At 40.6% G+C, this 12345-nt stretch overlaps 1 protein-coding gene across 4 annotated transcripts in view; it reads left to right on the forward strand.

The window, feature by feature from the left end:
• dlgap1a (discs, large (Drosophila) homolog-associated protein 1a) overlaps nucleotides 1–12345 on the forward strand; it is a 27556-nt gene continuing 15211 nt past the window's right edge. For 3 of the 4 annotated variants that reach the window (XM_088395676.1, XM_088395677.1, XM_088395679.1), the window contains exons 1-2: nucleotides 1–173; nucleotides 10507–12019. In XM_088395676.1, the coding sequence (XP_088251802.1) occupies nucleotides 10628–12019 (1392 nt within the window). In that variant the 5' untranslated portion in view covers nucleotides 1–173; nucleotides 10507–10627. The remainder of the gene's footprint in view (nucleotides 174–10506; nucleotides 12020–12345) is intronic. The other variant, XM_088395678.1, reaches the window with a different exon arrangement.

The raw sequence follows: 12345 nt of genomic DNA on the forward strand, positions 1-12345 counted from the left end.
GCAGGCTTGCTTTCGCCACTTGCTGCCCGCCCACACATTGACGTTCACACATTCACACAATCTCTCACACTCACATTCCGCCGGTGACTCTCCGTGGACATCGTCGTGGGTACAGGAAGGGGACGTGTCTTTGGATGCTAGGTGTTTAGCGATGATGTGAAGAGCTGAACGAGGTATGTTTGTCTTGCACCTTGCAGTCGACTGGCGTTGGCGCGTGACACCTTCAGGACTGAACAGTTCCTCAGTAGCAATGCCGCGGTGGATTAATGACTCACCTCGCACCGGTGTTTGAACCAGGGCTTGCCTGTACGATAGTCGTCGGTTGTTGTATTAATCAACTCTATTCCCGTGGCTCGTAAAGCTTTCAGCATCTTTAGCGTCACTGATGAGGTCCACCTCAGTTATTTATTTATTTATTTTTGGTTTCCACCAGCATTGCTTGTGATCAATGGCTTAACGCCTTAAAAATGTCAATTAAGATTAATCAAACGCCCACATTTATAAAATGCTTTAAATGCGGGGGATATTTTGACAAAACGATTTTACTAAGTGCACAAACTCGACTCTTTAAAGTAATGACTGAAAGAGTTTCCCAGATGCTCGCAGCAACATTTCACACATGTATGCTCCTTATGTTAAGGCTGCAGCAACGTCATATTGATTCACGTCTATGCAGTTTTTTTCTGACTGCAACGGAACAGCTGGGTGGAAAGGTTGCATTTTGAAAATAACATTGAACAGGTTGTTGCATGATCGGGTCATTATTATTATCGCCTAAGCTCAAATGAAATTTAAGACTCCAGTGATGTCAAGTGTGATGTGGTGCAGCCATCCTTGGATTTGTCCGCCTTCTTCCGCTTCAGTGAGAAGTTGTGAGCTTGAGTCAGATTGTCGCCTGTGGCTGTGGATGAGAGGACAAGAGATCTGTCGTGCATGCTTCTAATTCAAGAGGACCAACTGGTGATGATAAGAATGTGGGTAGAGTGTCAGCACTGAAAAGACTCTTTTTGCATTCTTACAGAGTAATATGTCCCCACCAATATATTTTTAGTTAAGGAAAGACAACAAAATAACTACAGGAAAAAAGGAGAAAACATGTTCCTAAAACCCCCCAAAAATTAAAGAAAATAATGTTTCTGGAGGCGGGTCGGTGGAGCACTGGGTAGCACGTCTGCCTCACAGTTAGGAGTGTGCGGGTTCGATTCCACCTCCGGCCCTCCCTGTGTGGGGTTTGCATGTTCTCCTCGGGCCCGCGTGGGTTTTCTCCGGGCACTCCGGGTTCCTCCCACATCCCCAAAACATGCTTGGGAGGCCGATTGAGCACTCCAAATTGTCCCTAGGTGTGAGTGCAAGTGCAAATGGTTGTTTGTCTCTGTGTGCTGGCAACTAGTTCAGGGTGTCCCCTGCCTACTGCCCGATGACGGCTGGGATAGGCTCCAGCACACCCGCGACCCCCGTGGGGACTAAGCAGTTCAGAAAATGGATGGCTGGATGGATGTTTCTGGAATTAACTGAAATGGCACTGTGTTTGCAAAACTAATTAAGTACAAATAATTTCAAACAAATGTGTTTTGGCTCATTTTAATAAGTGTTCGGGTGATGAGGCTGCACAATATCGGAAAAACATGCGATATGTGATATGGCTGTTGAATATCATGATATCGATATTATTTTGACATTTAACATGTACCTAAAGAAATATGTTTACTATCTAATGAAATAATTGCTTTTTTTTTCATGATGAAAAATATGCAAGCTCAATGTATTCTTAGCTAATTAGTTGTGATTAACCTTGCTAATGTTCAACTATCAGATGGCAAGGCACATTTAAGTTTTAAGAAAACTATTTGCATATTGCATTGGACAATGTTATTTTAGTTTAATCATGTAGGCTTGTCGGGTAATATATTCCACTGCTCAGCAATTCTTAAATAAGGCAGTATACTTTTTTTTATTTGGTCTGAAAAGATGACTTAAGGATCTCAAATTAATTGATCATAAAGACGGTTGAAGCAAAATCTCTGCCTCGAGGATTTGTCACACCTGCATGATGTGGCCAGTTACCATGGATGCACAACACTCGATACGGAAGGAAGAGCAATGGCAGAGAGCCAATAAATCATCTGTTAAAGACACAGAATGTCCAGTTTTTATTCATTTCACACAGCATCAGTAATGAACAAACATGTTAAATGCAACTCAACAAACATCGCTGAAGATAAAGCACACATGTTAACTGATTCAATCGTGAGTGTGAATATATGAATCGTATTTGGTGTGGCCCTAACGTGGCATCGGTATGATTAGATCATATTAAAATGTAGAGGGCTGGAAACTAATTAGAAGTTGTAATACTTTTCAGAACGATGCCAAAAAAGAGCACAGAGGCATCCTCCGGTGGTGATGAAATTCAGAAAGGAATGTGTGATGTTTAGGAATCGTGTGGGTGTGAGGCAATACTCGCTTTGTTCTGTAACTTGTTACAAATGGGCTTTTCTTAAACACTATGATTGTGCTATCCTCTCTTTTACAATAAGATCAATGTTGTTCACGTGGTTTGGAAAATATGTGCTGGCAAGCTTTTTTATTTAGATGTTTACGACTACAGTGGTGAGACTCCACAGGAAGAAGTGTGGCTGTGTTTAATTTTTGATATAACGGGCAGAAAATTAATTAAAGACCATACATAACCCTGTATGCAGAGAATGTAGGAAAGAAATTGCAGCAAAGAGCCAAAATATATCAAATCTTTTGAGGTGTCTCTATCCTGATGACATGGACCAAAACAAAGAATTAAAATAATACTGGTCAACCAATTTTTATTTAATTTAAATGATCAGCGATGCAAGTAATTTTTCCAGAGGATTTTTTTTTCTCACAGATTCTGAATCTGGTTGAAATCTCGGGTGCAGCCTTGTTGTGCGGCATTTGCATGTTCTCCTTTTGCTTCAGGTACTCCCGTGTTCCAAAAATATGTGTGCTAGATTCAGTGAAGTAGACTAAAGATATCAAAAGTGTGAATTGTCTATTGTGTTCTTTGATTGACTGGCAACCAGCACAGACTGTACGTACATGCCTCTTGCCCAATGTCAGCTCGGATATGGTATCATAAGGAATATAATAGAAGTGTAATTGTTGAGTCAGGCAATGTAAATCCTTGGTTAAAATCGGGGCAGGACTAGATGAGCAGAATTGCCTAAACCTTTTTCCGATTTCGGCAAGTCAGGTGAAAACAATGCATGAAAATGGAATAGGCAAAATTGTGAGTCAACCTTTTTGAACTTCACCCCCTCATGAAAAAAAACTTAAAATAACAGTCACAATACAAGCCGTAATGAAAAATGAAAAAAAAATAGTCATGAAGGATGCAATTCCATGCAAACTGTAGAAAAATAATTTGTGAAATGGTTCAACCCCAAAATGTCACCCCTTTTTCTAAGGCTTCATTCAACCACGTTTTGTATGAGTCTGTCGTATTTCAGCCAGACTGAAAAACAAACAAAGCAAAAATGAAAATATAACATCCTTTTCTGCGGTACCAGTAATAACATTTATTAAAGGGGAGGAAGATGTCAATCAAGCTATGAACACAGTTTTAACTTTACAAGTGAATATGATTGGCTGGTGACCAGTTCAGAGTGTAGCCTGCGTGAGTGAGTGAGTGAGTGAGTGAGTGAGTGAGTGAGTGAGTGAGTGAGTGAGTGAGTGAGTGAGTGAGTGAGTGAGTGAGTGAGTGAGTGAGTGAGTGAGTGAGTGAGTGAGTGAGTGAGGTTGGGCGGATGGATGGATGGATGGATGGATGGATGGATGGATGGATGACACCAGCAAGACTTGTTGATGCCCTTCAGGTAGTTTGTAACACGACAAAACAAACTAATCTGTATTATTATTAAAAAGATGCAAATTTGAATGCTGCAATAAAGTTGACTGAGTATTCAGTAACTGGAGAATAATGTTAACAATCCAAGATGTCATCATTATCTTTAAAGTATAAGTCAAGATCTCGTTTGACATTTTGCTAGAGGTGAAAAAAGTCCAGATAAAATGAGAGGCTCTGTAGCTAGTTCTATTTGTGTCACCATTTTCTCTTGGAAAGCCATGTCTTGAATCGGTGTATTTTGGTAAACCACAGTAAATTATATATTACCCACAGAAGTGCAGTCCAGCAGAAACACTCATGCATTTTGTATTTCTTCCACTTTTAAAGTGGACTTTGCATCACTCAGTGTTCCGTCCTGCATTTCTCATTCTTATATCAATCAATACTCTGAGTGAAAAATCACTAGGATCTTATTTTTTCATGTATTTACCTTTTTTCGACTCTGTTCAGCTGCACGGTCACGCTGAATGAAAGACATTGTATATTTAATTTTTTACGTAAAAAGCATTTGGTCGTGGCGAGCAATTTCTTCTTTTTACATTGCTATGGGCTTTTAGTGTTTGGGATCACTCGTAGCCTTTTCTGGAGTGAAGATTTAAGAGGGTTAGGTGGTTCAGTGCCATTCAGAGGAGGGATCAATTTTGGCATTAAACCCCTTCTGATCAGGCTCAGAAAACAATTTAGGGTTTTCACTTTGCATAGACTCATTTGAAATTCCCATGGAAATGTGTCCAAACATGTCAGGGAAGCAAACACATTATGCATGGTCACCACAAATGTCGGGCGATTGCTGTGCAAGCACATTGAGGACAGGCAGACTCGGCCCATCCATCCAAGAGGAATAGCCATGCAAAATCTTGATCTAAAAAAAGAGACACCAAATATGTAATATGGTTAAAATCTTATTTATGTTTCATCTAAATGTCTTTTGACATATCTATCTCTCTTTTCACTGTCTGTAAGTTGTATCACGTTAGCGTCAGTGCTATGAAATCTAAAAGTCAGCAAAAAATATCTGCCAACCAGAAGTGACAGTGTCAAGGACATCAACGTTACTGTACAAGCTCTGCTGCAAAGAACTAAAGCCTCTCACCAACTGTGAGACATCTGCAGCATCATTAAGTTGAGCTCGTATCTTATAATTAATCTCACAACATGCTATTTTGGCCAAGGCTGCAGTAGCATTTTTTAAAATCCTCTTATAGATTAAAAAAAAAAACATTACAATTGGGACTATGACATTCATCACAAGTTAAAGCATCAATCGATGAGCCCAGGATTTGTTACGTTTTCATTCACAAATCATTTATATGCTCTTTTGTAAAACCAGTTTTTTTTTTAGGGAAAAAAGTAGGGCAGAGAAAATCATTGGGATAGCTCAGTCAGATGGAATCACTTAAAAAGGATGAGGGAGTGAGGGAGGGGTTCCCCGTTAGTCACCCAGTTCTGGTGTTACACACTCACTCAAGAGAGATGTGGAAAATCCAATTTGATGAGCCTCCTATCACAGTGACAAAATACGAAGCCACAAAACAAGCATGTGACTTTAACAAAAGTGAAGTGAATATGGACTTTTAAGGAATGCGGCCATGCATGATTGATCAAATATTGTGACACTGTTTCCGTGACGGAATACGGACATGATACTGTATCACATTGACTGACCCAATGCTTAACCCGGTAACAATATTTGTATAAAAAAAACAAAACACTATATTTTACAAACACGAATTGTACTTTTCAGCAATAGTTTGTATTTCACAAGCTCAATTAAATAAACATTGATTGCAAATACGTACATGTTGTCAAACTTGGTATTTGAAATTAATCGTAAACTGAATGTTGAAGCTTTCATTGACTTTTCTATAAATGGGACTTATCAATGCTTTGTAGAAGATATCTTCCATTTCCAGTGCACTTTGGAACATTTAGAAGCAAGCTGTCACTGTTTCTGGCAATGCATATTTATTCCGAGACTGTACACACTCCGCGTGTTGAATCTGATTTATTTTGCATCTGTTGGACTTTTTCCTGTTTGTGAAGAAGACTTACTTGTTTGTCAGTACACAGAATGCAGCTTTTCCATTTGAGCTGACATTTGGAGCTGCTGCACAAATCCTGTAGAGTTTGTACTTGCCTAGAGTGTTAACATATTGTGTTGCATGTAATTGGATTACAGATCTGTGCATGACTGTGAAGAGGCTGTGGAGTGTTTTTTTTTACGCATGGTATTTAATGCTGTGCTACACACCTTAGAGGCGCATATATGCTCCATTCTCAAAGCCATCACCATGCCTCTGGTTGAGATGTCTAACATCATCTACGTCTTCCTCGGGCTTCTGTGAAATCAGTAATATTTTGCCAAAAATGGGCTAGTGGACCCTATTTGGCTGTGTTACGTAAGCATTATAATTTGTATAAAAAAAATACTGCGGGATAAACAGATCTATAACGCCATGTTAATTAATTTGTACACAGCTTTTCTACCCATCCAAATTCACCATGATTTATGTGGTCTCAGGAGGCGGAGCTTCCAGGGCTGCGAAGGACCCAGCCTTGGAACTGGCTGTGGAATTTGGACACAGCTACTGTGCTGGTCTCTGATGAGACATTAGAGGGGCTTTGGTTTAAATTTGGCATCCTAGTTTAGGCTGTTCTGATTGGTGCAAAATAATGATATATGTATATCATGTTCTTGGTTGTCATTAAAAATTGCTTCATTTTAAGAGCTAACATTGCTTACTTTTTTGATTCCATGCTCTGATCAAATATTGATAAATATTAATCAACCAATCAATCAAAAATCACTCTTCATCACTTCAACAGATCGAACAATGACACTGAAAGAGAGCTTTAAGTCCTTTATTGCTCCGACAGAGTTCCCTTAATTTTTGTTCTGATAATATTGTATATTTTTTCTGCATTGGTTTTATTCTACAATCAAGCAATATGAGCGTAATTCGAAAAAGAATTCAAAGCAGTCAGTGTCCCACACTACGGAAACGATGATAGAAGATAGGTGTCAAATGATTCATGCTTCTTTCACAGTCATCTGGTCATTTTGGTCCCAACTTTTTCACACATCCCACGTCTCTGTTCCCTTATCTGTCTGTCTATTGTCGGCTTCACGGGGATGCACAAGCGCAAAATTATATTTTGTGCGTAGCATGGCAGCACTATGAACGAGGTACCAAGAGTGAGAAAATCAGGCATGTATCGAAAGGCAGAGAGCCGTAGAAGCAGGTGCCCACGCACTTCTCCTTATTCCTGTGCTAGGAAGGCTTGGTTGAATCACGTCAGTCAGTGGGCGAACAGAAAAGAGCGAGAAAAAGCACACACAGACTTTGACATACAGTCCTCTTTTTTTTTTCTTGATGATAGGACGTCTTTCAAACGATAGGGAGACGTTTAGAGACAAAAGGACAAAGAGGAAGACGTTAATAGATACATTCATTATTCATTACCCAGGCTCTTCCTTTTTTTATAGCTAGATAAAATGTTTTTGTCACCTCTAAAAGCTTTCCAGCCAGATAAAAGCATCTCAATTTTAAAAAATGGAGCTTTATTACGTCGACAATCATAGTTTGACCAGTTTAGAAATAGTGATTAAATATATCATAATCTAATATATATATAAAATAATAATAATAATAATAATTGTTTACATTTAGATGGAAAGGAGTAGAAAAAATGCAGAAAAAAAACATAATGAAGTTTTATAGTTACAGATCTGGAGAAAGGAAAGAAAGGGTCGAGGAAGAGTCGACTATTTAATGGCTTGTATATTCGGGTCTCTGGATTGTTTGTCCACCAATTAAGTGAAAAATTGCATTGCATTGTTTTGTGATCTGCTTATGCTAAAAAAATATGATTTTGGCCAGACTGGTTCAGCACCGTTTAAATTCGAGCGCCTTCCTGTATGGCGTTTACATGTTCTTCCTGTGTCTTCAGTTACCTCCCACGTTCCAATATTTTCTGTAGGTGCGAATGTCTGTTTGTCTATTTTTGCCTCGTGACGACTAGTTCAGGGTATACCCCGCCTCTTGCCCAAAACTCATTTGAGAAAAGCTCTCGCACACCCACTGTGCTCGCGGGTATGAGAGAATGGATGGATGTAACATAACAGTTGGCATGCATCAGCTCAAAGTGTCACACTAATTAACAAGTGTAGTGTCAAGTGTAATTTAACAGCCTCGTGACTCTTTATTTGAAATTCAATTTAGACTAGGGCACAAGTATCCACCTCCTTAGATTCTCCCATGGTAACACAAAGCTGTACACCACATAACAAAGAGGGAGCAGTGAAGCATTTGCATGAAACAGAACCGCTCCCCGAAAGTCAGCTTTTATCAAGAGGATTATAAAATTGGTGAATTGTACGATATAAATTAATCAGCAAAATACACCAGTCAGACGGATGGTGTGATTTGATTATTATCAGTTTTAAGCAGACTTTGTGACATTTAGAGAACATAAATAAAAAAGGGAAGACTCCTCCAAATCAAACGTGCCGCTTGCTAACCATCTCTTTGGTCGATGCACAGTGCAATACATCCAGAGTGCACGTTCACTATATTCTTTGTTGTTATGGCAACTAACTTGTGAATAAGAGCTGTCATGCACCTAGTGTTGCTGTGATCATACACCGTGTCCCCAAATGCATGTTAGATTTAAACCAGATAAGCATTTGTGTTTTATTGTTTATCTGTTTATTTCAAACAATGCATATTAATGGACTATTGGTGATTTAAACAAAAAACAATAACTATATACGTATACGTATATATATATATACCGTATTTTCCGGACTATAGGGTGCATCGGACTATAAGGCGCACCTTCAATGAATGGCTCATTTTAAAACTTTGTCCATATATAAGGCGCACCAGACTATAAGGCGCATCATTAATGCATCATGTCAGATTTTTAATCCAAATCAAATCATTCTCCATTTTATCTTTTTTATTTGAACTTCAGGCCACTTATGATTGATTTCATGACACAATGCTTCGGGCCAGTTTAAATTTAGGAATTTGGTCCATATATAAGGTGCACCGGACTATAAGGCGCACTGTCGGCTTTTGAGAAAATTTTAGGTTTGTAGGTGCGACTTATAGTCTGGAAAAGACGGTATACATATATATGTATGTATGTACATATACATGTATGTATGTATGTATGTACGTACGTTTGTATGTATATGTGAATGTGTATGGACCAGTCCACCTCTACTGTTGGTGTCCAACTGCAGGCTGACTCAAAGGCTTTTTTTCCACTAGCTTTCATTTAGCCTCAAATAACTTGATCCTAGCCCTATTTTCATTCCTGCTCACGCCTACACACAGCATTACCGCAGCAGTCTGGTACATGCCGCTCTTAATGGAAGGATGATGGTACAAAATAGGTTGGGGGATGCTCGTATTTAATCAGCGTTCTTTTTAGATGTAGACTTCCTTCAAAGTTAAAATCAACAGTGGAAGGATGATGACAAGTGCAGAGATGCTAATTCATGAATTGTACATGTTCTGTTACACAATTCACTGAATTTGTTAGTTTTCTACCAGGGATTGATCTGAATATTTTAATGATATTTTAAAGTGGGGCTGTTTAAATCTTCAAATTTGTGATGGTTTATTGTCTTGAGTCCAATCTATTTTCATTTAGACAGTCTAATTCAGAACTTTCAACCCAAAATCATATATGTAAATCACATCCTGTGTTTTTTCTCAGAATGTTAAGAGAAACTCTCATTATTATTTGATAGCAAGGTCAATTTGTGATGTTAGAATTTTCTAAATACACCATTTAACAACCAATTATCTGATAAATTTGTCACTTCAAGGAGCCAAATAATGTGTTGGCGTCTCAGCTATTATTGCCCATATTAAATTAATTAGCAATTGTGTGTTCCCCCAAGGTTGTCGACTTGGCAGGGGGACCCTGTCAAGGAAATGCTGATTAGAAAAGTAATATTTGTATAGCTAGAGCCATTCTCTACCTCCGATTCTATGCACAAAGCAGTTATGGAAATAACTAAACCAAATTAATAAGCTCTGGGTGAAAAAAGTAGTACGTCAAGCAGTATTAAATTGATTATATGTTAGTGAGAGGGAAAAAAAGAACAAGCTACTACATTGAGCTACTTAATGTTGCATCTACCAGTGGAGCTGTCTGACTGTGTTAAGCTGTGTTTTCTTGGGCCAAGTAGGGCAGAGAAAGGCCAGATACATACATATTCCATAATTCTATCATTAATACAGACATACACTACACCGCTGATATGTATTTGAACATTAGTCTTTTTGTTTTTAATAAATACTCACTTATTTAAGTTATGACTGCAACGTATTCCAAAAAAAGCTGGGTCAGCTCCATAATTTCTGAACTATCACGATGTTTTTTTTATGACAGCTCATCTCAAGTCAATTGATTTGAAAGTGAGCTATTTTACATTTACAGCTCAGCTGCCACGGTATGTGTTGTTTGTCATGCCCACTCATCTTTGTGAAGCACAACAAAACTCCTCTATCATTGTGAACTCCACTATTTCGACAAGATCAAATTCCTTGTTGAAGGACTCACTGCCTTGCAAAATGTCTTACCTCCTTTATTTTCTTCTCTTTCAGAGTCTGAAGCTCTCCTCTCAGGGAAAGTCAGCCAGCCAGCGCCTTTCTGTGAACACGGGCCTGTCTGGCATCTCTCATCCGCATCATTCCTGTTTTGCATCCACCCTTCCCTCCCCACATCATGAAAGGCCTTTCGAGTAGCCGGAGTCACCATCATGTGGTGTCCTATGAGCCATCATATGATCCGCTTGGTCAGCATGTTGACCGCAAGCCATACTTGATTAGTCAGATGGACATGCCACTTCCTATTGCTGTGCCACATCCAAATGAGCTGTCCTACTACAATGTTCAGCGTACCTCATACCCCTCTGACAATACCAGCATTGTCCCATATGGAACCTTTCCTAGACGATGCCATTCCACCTCCTCATCTCACCATCCTGAGGTAAAGGATGAGTGTATGGCCATGGTACCGTATGTGGGAGGAGGAGGAGGAGGAGGAGGCGGAGGAGGAGGTGGTGGTGGAGGCTATGGTGGTAAAACACCCACCCGGGTACCACCAAATTTTGCAGACTCGTTTGAGCATCAGCCATCATTCTCCAGAGATGGTTATCATACGCTCCAATACAAACGAGGAATGTTGGCCCAGAGTGGGGGCACGGGGTCCAACGCCAACAATGACAGCCCAGGGAGGATTCGCCATCTGGTCCACTCGGTCCAGAAACTGTTCACCAAGTCACATTCACTGGAAGGGCCACATCACACACAGTCGGTCAAGGGGGCCAATAATGGGAGTGTTAATGGTGGTGTTGGTGGTGGAGTAGGTGGTGGTGGTGGTTCAAGGGCAAGTCCAGAGGGCGACGCTCCACCCATGGGAGGGCGCCAGAGGAAGCGCAGCAAGAGTCGTGAGCGCTGTCGATCAGCAGAGCCCAAACATCGAAGCCACCACCATCATCACCACCAGCTCCACGGCTCAGCATCTGCGCCGGGCTCTGGATATTGGAGCTCAGATGATAACCTGGAACGGGAGCTGTGTCTCTACCACCCTCACCACCACCAACCACCACCCTCGCCTTCACCCTCCATATCCCCTTCGCCAATAGCACTGACAATGGGTCGGTACCCTGTCAACAACCCTGACAAGTTCCCCCAGCCACAACCATACTATATGATGGACCCTTACGGCACAATCAGTGAGCACCCACACACCCATACACATCATGGCCACTCGCACCACCATCCTGCACTCAAAGCCTCCCGGAGCAACAACGATGTGAAGTACGCAGCGCCATCCTCTTGTGTGCCAGTTAGTGGTAGCAGCAATAACATCGGTGGCGGTATCGGTGGAGGAAGTGGTCCCATGCTGTCTCTGGGTCTGGTGGACGCGCCCGTCGTGAAGAAAGGGGCATGGTCGTCGAGCTTAACGGTGAGCAGGGCCCGAGAGGTCTACACCAACAACAGCAGCCACAACCAACTCAGAGCCAGCGCAGGATCCGCTAACCTAAACCTAGATAGAGTTCTAGTCAAACCTAAGGGCAGTCAGCAACAGGAGCGCACTTGCCATTTCCTACAGGTAATTAATTCCACTTCAATTCCAATCCACAACCGGTCGATTCACCCCTCTCCCTTCTGTTGACCGTCCTCCCACTTCGATTTACCCTTCATCATTGACAATGTTTCCTCTGAGCCAGAGGTATTTAATCCAACAATCACATGCAGGGGCCAAACGAATAGAAAACTTCCTTGCTAAATAAAAAAAAAAAATAGTTTTGTGTTTTCGAGCTGATCTTGCCTGACAGCTGAATGCTCTGCCACCAATTCCACTTTTTCAGATTCTTGGATGCAAAGGTCAGCCTAACAGTTTGTAATTGTCAACAAGTATGCATCTTAAAAGATCAT

This window comes from Syngnathus floridae, chromosome 14 (assembly GCF_059516105.1).
Source record: "Syngnathus floridae isolate MCC-2025c chromosome 14, RoL_Sflo_1.0, whole genome shotgun sequence".
Taxonomy (NCBI): domain Eukaryota; kingdom Metazoa; phylum Chordata; class Actinopteri; order Syngnathiformes; family Syngnathidae; genus Syngnathus; species Syngnathus floridae.